The sequence below is a fragment of the Anguilla rostrata genome, chromosome 18, assembly GCF_018555375.3.
Source record: "Anguilla rostrata isolate EN2019 chromosome 18, ASM1855537v3, whole genome shotgun sequence".
Classification (NCBI taxonomy): domain Eukaryota; kingdom Metazoa; phylum Chordata; class Actinopteri; order Anguilliformes; family Anguillidae; genus Anguilla; species Anguilla rostrata.
In genome coordinates this window covers 1758652-1776291 of record NC_057950.1, presented here as the reverse complement: position 1 = coordinate 1776291, position 17640 = coordinate 1758652, and the positions used below count along the sequence as shown (strand labels likewise).

Genomic DNA, 17640 nt, shown 5'->3' with positions numbered 1-17640 from the left:
TCACTCGATGCGGGCTCGGCCAGGTAGCTGTAGCGCTTACGCAAGGCTAGCGAGGCGAAGGTGTGACGTCGCTCGGGTTTGTCGGCCTGCAACAACAACAGAAGTGCCAGTCAGTTCCGCGCAAGAGACGCCCATCAAACCTCCATTTGAGGAAAAACAGCCGTCTATAATTTATAGCATCTTTCAATCGGACAGAGAGCTGTATGTCTTTTATTCTGTGTAATATGTTTATGTGTGCACTTAAATATGATAACTTCTCTAAATAAATTGGCAATTAATTTTTTTTATTGAGTCCTAAGCAGTAATTGGCTTACACTGAATACAACCACAATATTATTGTGCATCCCTATCAATGCGAAGGTTCGACAGCTTCTGTTTATTGCTGCATGAAATATTGTGAGCTAGAGTAATATTTGATTGTTTTTAGATGAGCCTTGATAAAAAATTATAAAAATATTTGCTGGCATCTAGAACAGTAATTACATATTTCTAAACTGGTTTCATGGGTACTTGTGACAGAATTGGAGATTAGCTATTAACCCTATGAAGAATACATTTTTTGGAATGTTTTTTCCAAATTTTAGGTCAGTCAGTTATAGAACACCATTGCTTTCAATTACCAGAACTGATTGTTACATCAGCATTAGAATGTTCAGTTAAGAACATTCTAACCACATACTTGCACTCTCACACCTTAAAGGGTTAACTGATTACCTTTAGAGAGCAGGGAAAGGGTGCAGTAATGAAAAGATCTTTAAAATTAATCAAACAGAACACATCTTACAAATATTAAACGAAAGATTAAAATAGTATTAAAATAAGATTACTGAAATAAGCACTGAGTTAAGAACTTAATCTCAACTGAAGACCTAATTAAAAGAAGGATTAGCTGTCCCAGCTTCTGTATTCTCACAGCTTTGTGTGGCAGAAGAGAGTACTGACAGAGGAGTAACTGACAGGATGACAGAAAGACAGAAAAGACTTAGTTTAAGCCAGGGCGTGACACAGACACGAGGACCAAAGGAGATGAAGGAACTTTCTTTTTTATTTCTCAGGGCTGTCTCTTCTGTTGCTACAGGGCTAAGTGTGTTGTAGTCTTTCTAACCGCTAAAGTATTTTATTGACAGCACCATAACGTATAAGAGAAGTTCAATCGAAAATAATAATGGGACAAGAAACACCTGGAATGGAATGCTTCAAATTACCTCTTCATCTGGATCTGACTCCATTTCCTTTTGGTTCCCATGATGCATTGCAGAAACAGGAAATAGCACAATGGACAGCAGGGGAAAGAAACATCAGGAGGTGAAAAGGGGCGATCGAGCTCACGCGACGTAAGACCCGAAAAGACACCACAAAAACCCGCCAAAAAACAAAAAAAAATAAATAAAATGAAATAAATAAAAATAAAGGCAAACATTTACCACAGAAAAGTAGGGCAGAGATAAAAATGACAACAACAACAGCAACAACAGCAACAACGACGAAAATAGCCATTATTAAACACACAGTCAGAGCATCGTCAGGCAAGCGCGATCAGACCAGATCGGAAGTTGGGATCAGACAGAAACGCAACTCGGAATTGCTGGAAACAGATAAAAGACACAGCAGGGCAGTCTCGCCCGAGTCTGGCCCTACGAGCTTCACTACCCTACCTCTCCTTGTCATGGGGATGATATGACATGACACAGGAACAGCTACTGGACAGCGGCCTTACCTTCTTCAGAGTTGGCAGTGTGATGTTCAGATTGCAGATGGCAGTCTGTGGAAGACCTTTAGTGGTCTTTGGCTCTTTAAGAAAGGACAATCGGCCGCAGGGTTCTTGACTAACGTCCCTGATCTACAGAAATAAAAGAGCACGGTCGTGCATATGAATATGCAATTCCATAACTGACATGGCAAACAAAATTTCAGAATTTGTTATACTAGCAAGAGACAGAAAATAACACAAGAAATGAACACTAAAAAAAATAGACATTTGAATTTAAGTAAAAAAGAAAATGTAAGATCCAGCACACAGCCTGTATTCAGAAACCAACGTGGTTAAATTCAGTTCCAGTATAAACTGTTATAATTTTAAATAGGTTGATAATCATGATTTGTTCCATATAATGAAAAATTCTAGTAAGAATAAAAGTTAAAAAAACATCTGGTAAAGTTTTCTATACTGAGATATCAAGACAGACAGGAAAATGTTACTTATCCAGTTACTAAAAACATTTCAAGTGCGATCCATTATCCTTTATAAGAGAGTATAAAATGATCTAAAAACGAACTGCCATTTTCAACACCAAAATGCAATCATTGCACCACACCAAACACCAGGGTCTCGAGAGAGAGAGAGAGAGACGACAGCCATGTGCTTTACCTTCACGCAAAATGGAAGCCGGTTTTCTTTGAATGCATAAAAATTGAACACTAGCTGCTGTCCAGTTTTGATCAGCGGAGCAACGTTGCCATAGCAATCCACGTGTATGGGCTTTCCTTCCAGAACCTGCAGGACAACAGCATGGCTATTACACCCACACAGGCTCTCAAAACCATCTTCTTACAGTTCCTAAACAATATCTAAAGAAGAAGAGTTATTTTTTCCAGGTCTCATGATTTACATTTATGATGTTAAAAAGCTCAATGGCACATTATACAGTCGTCCAGTGCAAGGATGTTCTTTAACACAGCTATCGTCTACAACATCAACACTGCAAAAGAAATGTGGTGTTCAGTTACAGACTATTCCTGGACATGTGTATGTCACATCCTTAGGTCACTGGGGACAGCGGGATCACAGGTAAAGAGGTAAACAGCTAAACGAAATGACTGTTTACTTCCTTATAAAACCACCAAGCTCCTGTGACAGCAACATAATCTGTAGGTAATCTGTCATGCTTCACCAGTTCCATCCATTCATTCTGTGAAATAGCAGGCCTGGATGTTCTGAACGTGTTATCTAAATATGTGCGGGAGTCTAACAGTTTGCATGTCAGGTAGCTGCTGGTGTCGCGTAATTAAAAAACCGCGCCCCTGAGCCGTGTGGGAAACGCAGCTCACGGGCTCCTCCACCAGGGGGGGGGCGAGCGCACCTCGATGTCCTTGCTCCGCGCCACCTCCTCGAAGTTCTCCTGCTGCTCCAGCGTCTTGTCCACCTTGTCGTCCGTCATGCAGAAGCAGCGCAGCCGCGACTCCACCGGGTCGTTCATCTTGGCGAACACCACGAACTTGGCCATGTAGGGGACGCAGATGAGCTCGCGGTACAGCTGAGCGGCCAGGCCCACGGTCTCCGGCACCTGGTGGCAGTCCGCCAGCCAGAACCTGCATGCGGCGGGAACGGGAGAGAGAAACAGGCTCAGTGACACACAGGGAGCACTGGGATAGACACGCTACCGAGGGTACAGGCTCCTCCTCCCTGGAAAAGCATTCTGGACTGCTTTCACTCTTACGAGTACTTCTCTGTACTGCATGTGCTTTGGATAAAGGGTGTCATAGCGATCATAATAGTGATGGTAAGTCATGCTAAATTATTACTAACAGAAGAAGAAGGAGGAGGAGGAGGGGGGAATAGTAAAATTGTTCATTTCACGGAAAATAGTTTTTTTTGTTTTTTTCAGAACCACATGGAAAAAAAAACAACGTGACCAAATTCCCAGCAAAGCCTGCGATTGCAGCTGGGATCATGTGGTCATGTGGTCTCTTCATTCCCAGGTTTACAGTCCTACCACATGTTCTGTGTTCAGCAGCGCTGAACTGAAATGGACCCAGCAGCGCTGAACTGAAATGGACCCAGCAGCGCTGAACTTAAGTGGACCCAGCAGCGCTGAACTGAAATGGACCCGGCAGCACTGAACTGAAATGGACCCAGCAGCACTGAACTGAAATGGACCCAGCAGCACTGAACTGAAATGGACCCGGCAGCACTGAACTGAAATGGACCCAGCAGCGCTGAACTGAAATGGACCCAGCAGCGCTGAACTGAAATGGACCCGGCAGCACTGAACTGAAATGGACCCAGCAGCGCTGAACTGAAATGGACCCAGCAGCGCTGAACTGAAATGGACCCGGCAGCGCTGAACTGAAATGGACCCCTGCAGACACTGGGTCAACAGTGGCCTTCCTGGCAGAACGTGGTGTAAGGGACGATGGTCACGGATAGCGGTCCTGATGTCCTCCCATTGGGCAGGTGAGGTGCCACCTGAAACACAAACCTGCTCATTACACGTCCCCCCCCATGTCTGAAACACAAACCTGCCCATTACACCCCCCCCCCCCCATGTCTGAAACGTTAGCTGTGAAAGTTGTAAGAACCAGAGTGTTACTGTAGAGGGCTCAGTAATGTTTACCTCACTCAGTCATACTCCACTCCCCCCCCCCCCCCCCGGCTGCACTTGCCTGTTATGCTGCAGAGGAGCCGCAGGCAGGGGGCGCTGTCCCCTCGGTACCCATTGGACATTCCCTCCGCAGACGGAGGCGGGACCGGGATCGTCATGGTGATGGGCTTGTGGAACTTCCGCCTGCGAGGCTCTACGGTCACTATGGGGCTGAAGGTGGCTCGGGACCCCACCAGCTTCTTCACCAGCTCGTCCGGGACGGGCTGAGCCTTGGCACAGAGAGCGACAGCAGCGGTGTTACTGCAGTCTCCAGAGCCTGGCTCAGCGCTATTTCAGTACATTCAGTTCGGGAAATTAACTGAAATTCATCTAATGCTTTTTTCGATAAACCTGAACTTCAATTAATTTCCTGAACTGAAATGGAATTAAACCAAACCAGGACGGGAAAATGTATCATACTCTCAAGCTGTTGGAAAGTAATCAAATACATATCATCATACCTTATTTCATCCAAATTTTCAGTTTTCTGTATGTTTATGCTAATCACTACAGCTTCAATTAGGCAGAGCGCGGACAAGCAACTGCTCTACTCTGAAACGATGTGAAGCTGCTACCTCTTCCCACTCCACAACTAACCCTAACCCTAACAGACACTGAGCTAGAGTAACCCTAACCCTAACAGACACTGAGCTAGAGTAACCCTAACCCTAACAGACACTGAGCTAGAGTAACCCTAACCCTAACAGACACTGAGCTAGAGTAACCCTAACCCTAACAGACACTGAGCTAGAGTAACCCTAACCCTAACAGACACTGAGCTGGAGTAACCCTAACCCTAACAGACACTGAGCTAGAGGAACCCTAACCCTAACAGACACTGAGCTGGAGTAACCCTAACCCTAACAGACACTGAGCTAGAGGAACCCTAACCCTAACAGACACTGAGCTAGAGTAACCCTAACAGACACTGAGCTGGAGTAACCCTAACCCTAACAGACACTGAGCTAGAGTAACGCTAACCCTAACAGACACTGAGCTAGAGTAACCCTAACCCTAACAGACACTGAGCTAGAGTAACCCTAACCCTAACAGACACTGAGCTGGAGTAACCCTAACCCTAACAGACACTGAGTTAGAGTAACCCTAACCCTAACAGACACTGAGGTAGAGTAACCCTAACCCTAACAGACACTGAGCTAGACACTGAATGAGCAGCTTGTCCAGACAGGCAGTGGGAAGAGCTGGACACAGGTGTGAAACGAGACCAGAATGAGTCCAGGTGACTCCATAGCCAATTACACACCACATGCAGGACTGCAAGCCACAGGAATTACTGGCAGACCCTGAGGTCCATCCACACACTGGAACGGTGCTCCTACAGGAAGCGCTACCCAGAAGCACAGCTGTGTATGATTTAAGGTGGTCTCTAATGGAGAGCAGAGACAGCCGGCTTTGCCGCGAGCTCCCAGGTTTACAGGGACCCAGATTAACAGGGACCCAGGTTTACAGGGACCCAGATTAACAGGGACCCAGGTTTACAGGGACCCAGATTAACAGGGACCCAGATTAACAGGGACCCAGGTTTACACAGACCCAGATTAACAGGGACCCAGGTTTACAGGGACCCAGATTAACAGGGACCCAGGTTTACAGGGACCCAGATTAACAGGGACCCAGGTTTACAGGGACCCAGATTAACAGGGACCCAGGTTTACAGGGACCCAGATTAACAGGGACCCAGATTAACAGGGACCCAGGTTTACAGGGACCCAGATTAACAGGGACCCAGATTAACAGGGACCCAGGTTTACAGGGGCCCAGATTAACAGGGACCCAGACTAACAGGGACCCAGATTAACAGGGACCAAGGTTTACAGGGACCCAGGTTTACAGGGACCAGGTTTACAAGACCCAGATTAACAGGGACCCAGGTTTCCAGGGACAGATACAGACCGATACAGGGCCAGCGGACCGTTTAGCAGGGCCCCACCAGGTTACAGGGCCGCGTACCAGGGACCGTCAGTTAACACACCCCCTCGGACCCAGGTTCTCATCCGTTAACGGGACACCCCAATTACGGGACCCTTGACATAAGGACAATGTTTTATCAGGCATTCAGTGACCCAGATAAATACAGTTACAACCATAAAAGATCCAGATTCGTCATGAGTGAGCAACAAGATAACCCGGACAATACGCTCTAGAATCCTACACATGTGAGCTCTCACTGCTTTAATACGGAACCAAAGTTTGGGAAAAATCGATGCGACACATCGTCTTCTCCAGCAGTCAAGTGAGCTGGAGATAAAATAAAAATAGAAATAAAATAAAGAAGCTGTATGTGAGTTTACGTGCAGGATCCAGAAATGAGACTGCGTGGTAAAAATGGCAAAGTGGAGAAATCCGAAGGAATTGAGAGGAGATGTAGAGGGAGAGAAAAAGGGAACAGAGAGGAGTACGGGAAGAGTAGGAAGGGAGAAGATGTAGAGAGAGAAAGAGGAGAGAGAGAAGGATAAGCTGTAGAGAGTAGAAAGGAGACAGTGAGATAGGTATGGAGCGTAGACAGGACAAACCTTCGTCCATCCCGTTGAGCAAGTGGCTGAGCTCCTCAGGCCTGTAGTCGTACTGGTGCTCCTTCCACGTTTCCCCATTATCACTTCTCAGCACAATCAACTCACGTTCCTTCCCCCGCATGGAGCCAAAATGGGGGATCTCCACTATCACAGGGCTGTAAAATACAAGCAGCAGTCTTTCAGTCAGAACCACAGGCAGAGCGAGGAACTCGGGGGCGATGAACTCTCTACAAACCCCCCTCCTAGAGGTTCAATTTAGGATGACAGTCGCCCAGTGACATCCTGTTTACTCCGAACATGGCTAATTTGGACAGGAACACATCAATGGGTAACATTCAACATTTTGTCCCATTAAGAAGCTGGATATTGTACTGAAACAGTTCAGGTAAATTACCTGGCTGAAGGATACATCAGTTGTGGAGCCTAGTGGGTTTTCAGTCCCTTAAACGCATGGTTACAAGCCAAGTTCTGTACAGTAAATCAATGCTACACTGCCACCATCAAAGTAAAACTTCTACATTTTACAATGTTTGTTTAATATATATTTCTATTTTAAAGGATTACACAATTTCCCCAAAACCATAAAAACGGTTCAGGCTTAAAAGCTTGTGAGTCTTTTGTGAGTTTCAGATCAAAACTTTTGAGCCGCAAAATTTCATGCTGCTGTTCAAAAGAAGGAACAGTAAATTAATCCAAAAAGCTCACAATACAAAAGAAGATAGCATACAAAATAAAATGCACACAAGGATAAAACACATTTGGTCCTAAAACCAAAGTCTAAGATTTGAACAGTACAGCGGAGAGTGTTAAAACTGAAAACAGTATTTTGTTGCGCGAGTCTTTAACCTTGCACAAAGGACATGCAGCTTAAAGTTGCAAGGTAATGTAGACCCCCACTGTGGAGCCACTGTGCCTCAGACAGACTCTTAGAACAGATACGTGTCCTAGTTTTCCAGCTCCGGTAGCAGCTAGAACATTCAGTACAGTTTTTGGAGGCATTTTCGACAGTTCCGGTCATAAATATGCAGATTACGGAAACGTTTTACACGGGACAGACCGTTTTCAGATGGCGAGACCAGCGAGTCTTCAGGAGCACATAATATAAAGAAGTACTCTCAGTCTTTAAATGACGTCTAAATGCTCCCAGTGTACTAAATCATCCCACAATGCACCATGGAAGTAATCACCAGCACTGACAAGCAGACACAGCTCATCTATTTTTCCATTTCCTATGCAGACACTGTCTCCATAAACAAAAATCTGAGTTATCTGCCTCGGAGCTGAAAGGTTTTACTTTTTATAATAAAAGCACCTGGAAGTGTACAGCAGAAATAATATATGAAGTATCTGTTTGACACATAAGTGAATGCTTTTATTCATTAATTTGCAATGTTCCCTTACTGATGTCATCTCCATGTCCTCTTTTCTGACACTCCAAGAGCCATCTCTCTCTAGCTTTACACTCACAGTGCAGTCCATGTGTATTCACAAACACACACACAAACACACTTTCTTTGTGGTGTTTCAAATTTATACTGTTTTTGATTCAGCGAGCTCCAGACAGAAACTTTTGCACGAACAGTTGCCTACAACAGGCGCAGTTAATGACTACAACGCCGTGTACATCCATCACATCACACCCACTCTCTCACAGTGACACGTCACGCTAAATTTGGAGCCGGTTAACTCAGGCGAGTGCGAGTCATCAGAATTCACAAGTTCCTCCTTAGCCACAAGTAGCTGGAGGCAAGCTACACAGTAGAATTTCTCTGTACCAGTGTCGATTTAACACTGGACACTTTAGCAGGAACATATGTACTGTTAGAGCTGATGAAACACTGGAAATTTAACTCTGTATTTTACTCTGTGCCGTGCCCCAGGGAGAAGGTGCGTCAGCGGCGGCTGCTTACCCCAGGAACTGGGCCCCGGCCGGGCCCACCTCCACCAGCCGGCTGGCCAGCCCCTCCCCCTCCACCATGGGGGGCGGGGACGCCAGCTTGTGGCGGCGCACCAGGCGGCAGGTGACGCGCGTGGGCGCGGTGCACTTCCGCGGCGGGATGATGATGCGCATGCCGTTGTGGCGGCTGCCGCGCATGGAGCCGCCGCGGGCGTCCACCATGAAGCTGACCAGGAACCTGCGCGGGGGGGGGGGGCAGGGGAGGGGGGCGCAAGGGGGAGAGGGAGGAGGGGGCAGAGGGGGGGACGCAACAGACAGTTTGATTTACTAAGACCTTTACCACGCGCAAAACCTTTCAGCACACGCAAAAACTAATAACAACCATTGATTGGTGCACAACAAATATCGTGACCAATCACTGGTCATGTTATTGGTTTTTTGTGTGTGTGCTAAAGTAAATCAGGTCCATAGGGCCTGATTCAGGCGGAGACCTCCATTCTACTGACATCCACTGTACGCATTTCAATTCTCATACGGTCACCAGAAACAGAATTCACACTCATAAGGAGAAGAAGAGAGAGAGGGAGGGAAAGAGACAGAAATGAGGGTTTGAGTGTTCAACCCTGGCAGGTAACACACTTTTTGCCCTGGCCTTGTAATTTGCCCAGGTGAAAATAAATACATGATGCTATCAATAGTAAACAAGCCTTTGCAAGTCACTCTGGTAAAATTATTGGCTAAATGTGTGAAATGTAAATGATAAGTGTACTAAAACCTAGTGCTATTCATTACAAACACTTCACTGTAAGTGACCTATTTGGGGTGGGTTTGCCATCAGCCAATCAGAATTGAGTTTTTATCCAAGGATGAAGTAATAAAAATATATACAAAAACAAAAAAAAGAAATGTGTATTCCCATATGTGACACTGCCAAGATAGATCCTTCAGAAATAGCACAATAACATCCTGATTTAATGAATATCCTCTGCCCATCATTTTTAAAGGCTATATAACTGTACTTATACTTACGTAAATAAAAAATACAACAAAATGTACATTGTTTAGAAAAATATTTCTTCAATTCAAAAAAGTAGGTGCAAGAAGGTGCAAAAATGAAAAATGGCTACAGTGAATCCTGTATATTTTTTATTTACAGGTAATCCACACCCTTTAAGACTATGTCACCTGGAGCTTAGAACGCACATTATGATTTAAACCCAGATTTAGCCTTCATAATATCCATATATTAAATAAAAGTATTTTAGATTCCTGCTGAAATGCCCAAATCAATCAACAGTGTACATCTTATGAGTGTCCTTGCATGTACCTATGAGACATGCATTAACTACCAGCGTGTCAGATTTGTGTCCTGGGTCAGGTTTCACAACCTGCCAGCAGTGACTGTAAAACAACCGCTGCACAACGTACTGCTCCAAGAGCTTCTCACAAGAAGAGCCAAGAGGTTTGGGAGAGTGCGCAATGTGTAACCTGTGCAAGAGCGCACTTTAGACATAGGCTACTTGTCACGTTTATCCAAAAATTTGTGTTTTTTTTAAAGGCATATAACTACTACAACAAACAAAGGATGCCAAATAATTGGACAGAAAATGCAGAGAAGCTCACAAGCAGTGGGAAGTGATTTTGTACATCTCTGACGGTTATGACAGTTATGACAGTTACGTCAGTTATGACAGTTATGGCAGTTATGTCCAGTATTCTAAAATCTCTCAGAAAGGCAGCATGTGAATAAACAGCTTGTAACCATAGCTGCAATTCTGCTGAGGTGACAAGCACTTCTCGATTTCATTAAATCGTGTGGAAACTGTATCAGCCACTGCCAAGATTATTCTACAGAAGGCAGCTTGCATAGTATGCAGACTTCAGTGAAATACGTGCATGAAATAGTTTAACACTTTAACAGCCTTAAACATTTGAAAACATTACTGCATGTTCCTGAGAGGTTCAAGAAAGCATGCTACTAACCAAAATGTGGGATCATGTGGACAAATAATCCTCTGATGAATACCAGTGAAAATATATGCTTTTTTCCAAGCAAGAATAGGCAGTTTTGGAGTTAAAATATTCCAGTTAGGTATTTCACCAAGGTCAGTACTGTATGCAAGTAGTGTGTCTTCATGTATGATCTTCAAAAACCACACTGTGTGTTTTAAGCTCAAGGTCATTCTTTGAAGGGCAAGGTAAGGTGAAAAATGTCATCACAGCTACAGTAGCACGAGGTGCTAGTCTAGGTGAGAGACTGCACAGGAGAACAGTACAGAGCAGGGTCACAGTTTTCACCTGGAGTCATACAGAGGGAGAGGAGACCAGAAGCTGCAGAACAAAATCAAAAAATGAAGGAGGCAAAATAAAAGAGATTTATTATTATTATTATTAGTATTATTATTATTACCATTCTCTTTATTTAAAAAAAAAATCTGCATTGTTTATCTGAGGTAAGTAAGCAGGTGTAACAAGCTGGGCTGAAATCAAGCAGAGGGAAAATTCAGTGACCGGTGATATCAGGGGGGCAAAAAGCAACATTCGGCAGGGCAACAAGAAACAAGGCTGATTTGCAATACGTAATATGCAACATGATGCAAGTCGCTTGTACAAAGTGCGTGTAACCATCGTGTAACCATGGAAGACACGATGGCAATCAACCCCCCCCCCCCACAGCAACCAGGTGGAGGAGCCACCCGCCCCAGTCCCCCCAATCACCCCCCCCCCCCCCACCCTACAGCGAGCAGGCACAGCCCTCCCCCCACGCATGGGCGCACTCTGGCCAGGCGGGGGCACTGCTCACCCTGAGTGTATGGGGCTGGAGACCAGGTGGGCGTTGTCCGTGGTGTCAGCCGCCCAGCTGTACCGCCGCTGGGTGTCCGAGCTGCACTCCCGCGTCACCGCCAGGTGCTGAGAGAGAGAGAGAGAGGGAGAGGGAGAGGGAGAGGGAGAGAGAGAGAGAGAGAGAGAGAGGGAGAGAGTGTGAGAGAGAGAGGGAGAGAGAGAGAGAGACAGAGAGAGGGAGAGAGTGTGAGAGAGAGAGGGAGAGAGAGAGAGAGAGAGAGAGAGGGAGAGAGGGGAGAGAGAGAGAGACAGAGAGAGGGAGGGAGAGAGATAGAGAGGGAGAGAGGGGTGACGAGGGGCTGCGTTTGACACCTGAGAGTGTTTTACACCCCCCTCACCTCCCCTCACCTGTCATCCCCCCTCCGCCCACGCCCAGCCCCCGCACCCCCATCACCTCCAGCCCCCCTCACCCTCACATCTGTGTCCGCTATCATATTCAAATTTCCCGCCTTCCCTCCCCAAAATCACTGCACACATTCAGCTAAACCTGTGACCAAACAGCTGGCCAGGGAGAAAACATCACTGCTAATAACTTAACTGTGTAGACACCACTGCTTCCTGCAGATCACTGACAATTTAAAAAAAACTTTTTTTCCACCAATATTCAAAACAAATGTATTCTTTCAAATGATTTTGTGATGTTGTGGTTAGTTGTAATTTTGGTTTACAATTCTCAAGGAACTGCAAGAATGCTCTTAAATCTCTTTTAAAAATCAGACCCAGGACTACAATGCAGAATCCAAAAGTGCTGAAAACTCCCCAGATTCTTCCCACGCACTGACAATTCATTGACTGACGTGGATCAAAAACATTGCAAACCATAAATCATGCTTTTAAAAGGGAACTGATGCATACAAAAAATAATATGGCAACATTCCAGGTAAAATAAACATCTGTTCGGGCAAAAACTCAAAGCTTGGAGGCAAAGTGTCGCATGGGAAAAATTCCTGGGATATGACATTTGAGTCGTCTACCGCGAACAAAATCATAATCAGAGCAGGGCTGGTTCTGAAAGGAAAAAATAGCGAGCAAATGTGCACATCAATGCAGAAAAAGCCAGAGTGCTTTTCTGCATCGGAGTTGCGAAGAAGAAAACCATAGAGGTTACACAGTGATATGTCATATACCTTATTCTGAGGATCGACAACGAAGGAGATGTCTTTACAGACATTTTGAAGCTTTTGAAAAAAAAAAAAGACAAACCTTTAATCACACAAACAGCTCTGTAAGAGGGGAAACAGCTCAACTGTCTCAGACAGAGAGGAAAACAGTAGGATTTGGATACCTGTGTCCACTACTTAACCTTCACATGGGTCCAATACCCAATACACTGTATCTCCTCCTTGTAGGCCAAGAGAGTTACCCCCCCCCCACCCCCCCCCCCCCCAATGGGAGCCTCCACAAAGCACACACTCAAAATGGAGATCGCCAAATAAAGAATATCTCCCGTTTTGTTCCCATTTTCAAATTTTTTTTTATTTATTAATTTTTTGTTATCTGCATTTTCAAAGACTTGGGGGGGGGGTATAAAAAAGGTGGTTTTGAGACTCGTACCGTGTCCTTGGGCGCCAGGATCTCCTCGATCATCATGCTGTCGCGGGTGAAGGAGCTGCGGTTCAGCGTGTTGGACCTATCCGAACTGAAGGAGCGGAGACTGGGTGTGTTTACAGGTTACCGCACACGTGGGGGGGGGGTGACAGTGAGATGGACAGGGAGGGGGGGGGGGGAAAGGGGGGTTACTGCATGCAACTTCCAGGGAACCCGGCTCAGGTCAAACGGGAGGGGCAGCAGTTAGCTATTCAAAGATGGAAATTAACGAGCTGAGAAATGTGTGTTTTCAGGGAGGGGGTAGAGATGGGAGAGTGGGAGAGCGTTACGTGAAATGACTGAAAAGTAGTGACATTTTTAAATGAAATGTTCAGTACTTCATGTAGGTTTGGAATCAGAAATCACTTGCAAAACAACAACAAGGGAATACAGTAACCTTGCATGTGCTCCTGTGCACCCCCCTTCCTAAAACTTCTTTAGAGAAATTCACCTTGACAATCCACTGAAAACTCTTTACAAAACTTCGCTTTTTGACATGAAAAAAAAACAAATAAAGATTCATCCTCTGTTCCCAGAAAAGAGTCAACAAATGTTTTTTGAAAGTAAACACCAGAGAAGTATGTCATTAGACAAACCCCACACAACGAGTCAATGTCCTGCACAAAGCCCGCTCATGAATTCTTCTCTGTTTTCTGTGGATTTTGCTCTTTTGCACATGCACCCCAGGTGCCCTCTGAATTGGGCCTGTGACAGACTGTACGAGCCCACAGGTCACGCCCTGCTGCAGTTGCTACGGCAGCCGGCCCCCTCTGGCAGAGGTTCCGCTGGGCTACGGGCTACAGAAATTTCCCACAGTTCCTCGCTCTGGGCTCCCTTCCATTGCTGTGACTCCAGTGCTCTCTCTAACAGCCCTAAATCACACTGCTGGCCAGCGCTCGAGGGAGAAATGTGCACTTCAGCAATAACGCAAGATCTCCGCCGTGTAGCCGTGAGGACTCTATTCAGGCCCCAGTGCGTCTTTCCAAGCAACGTCAAACCCGGCTCAAGAGGGAAGTGTTTCAGCCTGGCCTGTCATTTACAGGCCCCCCACCCCCACCCCTCGCCCCCCCTCGCCCATTCATTAACATCATCTCCATGCGATTGTGCTGAAGTCATGTGGACTTCATTCTGAAAAGAAGACTTTCGCTCTGTGGTAGGTTGCACAATATGTTTCCCAGTCATCAACATCAGATAATAGCCGATGTCAACTGTCTGCTATGGTTTCTTTGGCTGCGATTATTTCCATCTTTGCATATGGTTCCTTTAAAAAAATGTAACAAAATTTTTTTAAAAGGTTCCTTTTTTTCCCCCTGAATCTGATTGGTTATTTGTGGAATTCTCTATACAGTTATTGGTTTATGAATCCCTGGAAGCTACAGAGCTGCATTACAGAGCGAAGCTCATGCCGTGTAAATCGCCGCCCCCGAAGTTCACATCAAACGAACAGCAGACAGCGTGTTATTGTGTTATTGTGTTACTGTGTTATTGTGTTATTGTGTTATTTACTCAAAGCGCGGGAGGCACCTCTAGCTGTTTAGTCGCTCACAGCCACCTTCATCGGTTTCACCTTCCTCGTCTTTACAACAACGATCAATGAAGGTTAGTTTTGCTTGATGAGGGAAAAACTGAACTATTTGTTGAATAGCTAAATGTAGTGTATCAAGCAAAAACAACAACAACAACAACAAAAAGCTGCCATTTTTAGATTAAAAAATGGCCAGCGAGAAATTCCAGGGGAATGCAGCACATCACAAGACAATGACTGGATGGAAACATGACAGAGAGGCCCAGCGGAGGTCTCCAGCTGCCAGGTGTCAGCCCCGCTTACCTTATCCTAGGGCTACGGTGAGGAATTATGGGCAGGGAGGGAGGGAGGGAGGGAGGGAGGGAAAAGAAAAACAGAAGATATTGAAAGCAGTGCATCGAGGAGACGACCAAGCAGAATGTGGTGGAGTTGATGACAGGGGTGCAGGCGCTCAGACTCTGCATGGGTTGCACCCCTGGACCAGACCTGCGCTCACGGGACGCCAAAGAGCCTTAGTGACCTGGCGCTGCTGAACACAGACTATGGGCCTTAGCTTAGCGACCAGGCGCTGCTCAACATGCTGCTCAACACGGACTATGCACCTTAGCGACCAGGCGCTGCCCAACACAGACTATGGGCCTTAGCTTAGTGACCAGGCGCTGCCCAACACAGACTATGGGCCTTAGCTTAGTGACCCGGTGCTGCTCAACACTACGTGCCTTAGCGACTGGGCACTGCTCAACACAGACTAAGCACCTTAGCTTAGCGACCAGGCGCTGCTGAACACAGACTATGGGCCTTAGCTTAGCGACCAGGCGCTGCTCAACACAGACTATGGGCCTTAGCTTAGCGACCAGGCGCTGCCCAACACAGACTATGGGCCTTAGCTTAGCAAGCAGGCGCTGCTGAACACAGACTATGGGCCTTAGCTTAGCAAGCAGGCGCTGCTGAACACATACTATGGGCCTTAGCTTAGCGACCAGGCGCTGCCCAACACAGACTATGGGCCTTAGCTTAGCGATCAGGCGCTGCTGAACACAGACTATGGGCCTTAGCTTAGCGACCAGGCGCTGCTCAACACAGACTATGGGCCTTAGCTTAGCGACCAGGCGCTGCTCAACACAGACTATGGGCCTTAGCTTAGCGACCAGGCGCTGCCCAACACAGACTATGGGCCTTAGCTTAGCGACCAGGCGCTGCCCAACACAGACTATGGGCCTTAGCTTAGCGACCAGGCGCTGCTCAACACAGACTAAGCACCTTAGCTTAGCGACGGGCGCTGCCCAACACAGACTATGGGCCTTAGCTTAGCGACCAGGCGCTGCCCAACACAGACTAAGCACCTTAGCTTAGCGACCAGGCGCTGCCCAACACAGACTATGGGCCTTAGCTTAGCGACCAGGCGCTGCTCAACACAGACTATGGGCCTTAGCTTAGCGACCAGGTGCTGCCCAACACAGACTATGCACCTTAGCTAAGACTAAAAGTTCAGACGGGACCAGAGTTCAATCCAAGGGTGCAAAATGCAAGCAGGCTCTGCCGTAAACAGAAAGGTTGAGAAAAATAAAAACTTTGCTCAGCGCTGTAACAGTAATGAGAAGAATTATTGTTAAAAAAAGAAGAATTCATGGAACCCTAGGGTTTTGAGCCACAGCTTGTTTATTTTACTATGTTGAAATACATATTTCAGAAATGTGAAACTGTTTAGGAGCATTTTAAATAAAATTTGAACATGTTTGCATATTCAATATGATATTCATAAAAATAAAAACCCCCAAAGGATGCAGACATACAGTTTACATTAAAATTTTCCTATTATGTTAACCCTTCTTTATTTAAAAAAAACTGCTCAACAGAAAAGGCTGAATGGTTGTGATTCCACATACAAACTCTAGGCTACAGTGTACAGAACAGCAGAAACATCGGGGTGAAAATGGCCCTTCAGTATCTACAAACAGCCTGTCTTTTCCATTTCACTTTCTGTTTTCAATTCTGCTTCTATACATTCATGCATCTACAACAGCTGACGTCTATTGCACCATACACATGAACAACAAACAGGACAGGCTCGGCTAAATTTCTAATTCTTCAATTCACTTTTAAATCAATCACAATTCTGAACAAATCACCAAACAATGAGCAGATTCAGAACAAGCCCACACTGAAAGCAATATTCCACACGAAAAGCACAGGGACATCTCGCTTAGCATACTGTGTACAGTAACTATGAGCGGTATGTTGGCAGGGCCGATGCCAAATGGATCATTGCATGGCAGGAACTCGTGCAGCGGCTCGCGTTACCTGGCAGACCGCGCGCCGAGGCTGAATCCCATATAGCCCTCCTGCGGAAGAGAGTCGTCGCCGAGTTCCTTCAGGTCCTGGGGCCGCAGGTACTTGTCGGTGTCGCCGGTCACCGCATCCTCACCTGGCAGAGAGGCCGGGTTACTCACGCCGTGCCCAATATACCAGTATCCAGACGCGACCGGGCGCCTCCGGCAGCTAGTAACGTTAAGCGTCTTTTGGTACCACCCTCCAGACCCCCTTCCATAATGATCACCAATATACATCCTCCTCAGTTGTCACGCATTATCCATCACACAACATCTGAACGACATTCGGCGCGTGCCAAAGGGAGGTTTCAGTTAAAAAAAGTTGCAAAAAATACCATTAATGCCGTAGGGAAAAAAGTGAGTATGCCCATAGATAGCAATACTGTACATCAGCTCTCTGCGAAGAAGCACAGGATATGTTTGTGAATAAAATGTTACTATGCATGTTAGTTGTTGAAGCTGTCCTTGAGAAACGAAGGTGTTATTTGAGGCTTGAAAGCGTAGTTTAAAAAGCAGAAAATGTTAGAAAGCTTGCAAGACAGGAGCAAGCCTACCAAGGAGG

At 46.0% G+C, this 17640-nt stretch overlaps 1 protein-coding gene across 1 annotated transcript in view; it reads right to left on the bottom strand.

Annotated features, from left to right (window-relative positions):
* LOC135245191 (ankyrin-3-like) overlaps window positions 1-17640 on the bottom strand; it is a 108469-nt gene that overhangs the window by 22660 nt on the left and 68169 nt on the right. The window contains exons 24-38 of the mRNA XM_064318111.1: window positions 17050-17173; window positions 15052-15063; window positions 13191-13275; window positions 12764-12814; window positions 11596-11702; window positions 11091-11123; window positions 8806-9030; window positions 6896-7050; window positions 4384-4653; window positions 4119-4186; window positions 3081-3377; window positions 2369-2494; window positions 1718-1840; window positions 1206-1232; window positions 5-86 (exon numbers count right to left, since the gene is read on the bottom strand). Coding sequence (XP_064174181.1) covers window positions 5-86; window positions 1206-1232; window positions 1718-1840; window positions 2369-2494; window positions 3081-3377; window positions 4119-4186; window positions 4384-4653; window positions 6896-7050; window positions 8806-9030; window positions 11091-11123; window positions 11596-11702; window positions 12764-12814; window positions 13191-13275; window positions 15052-15063; window positions 17050-17173 — 1785 coding nt within the window. The remainder of the gene's footprint in view (window positions 1-4; window positions 87-1205; window positions 1233-1717; window positions 1841-2368; window positions 2495-3080; window positions 3378-4118; window positions 4187-4383; window positions 4654-6895; window positions 7051-8805; window positions 9031-11090; window positions 11124-11595; window positions 11703-12763; window positions 12815-13190; window positions 13276-15051; window positions 15064-17049; window positions 17174-17640) is intronic.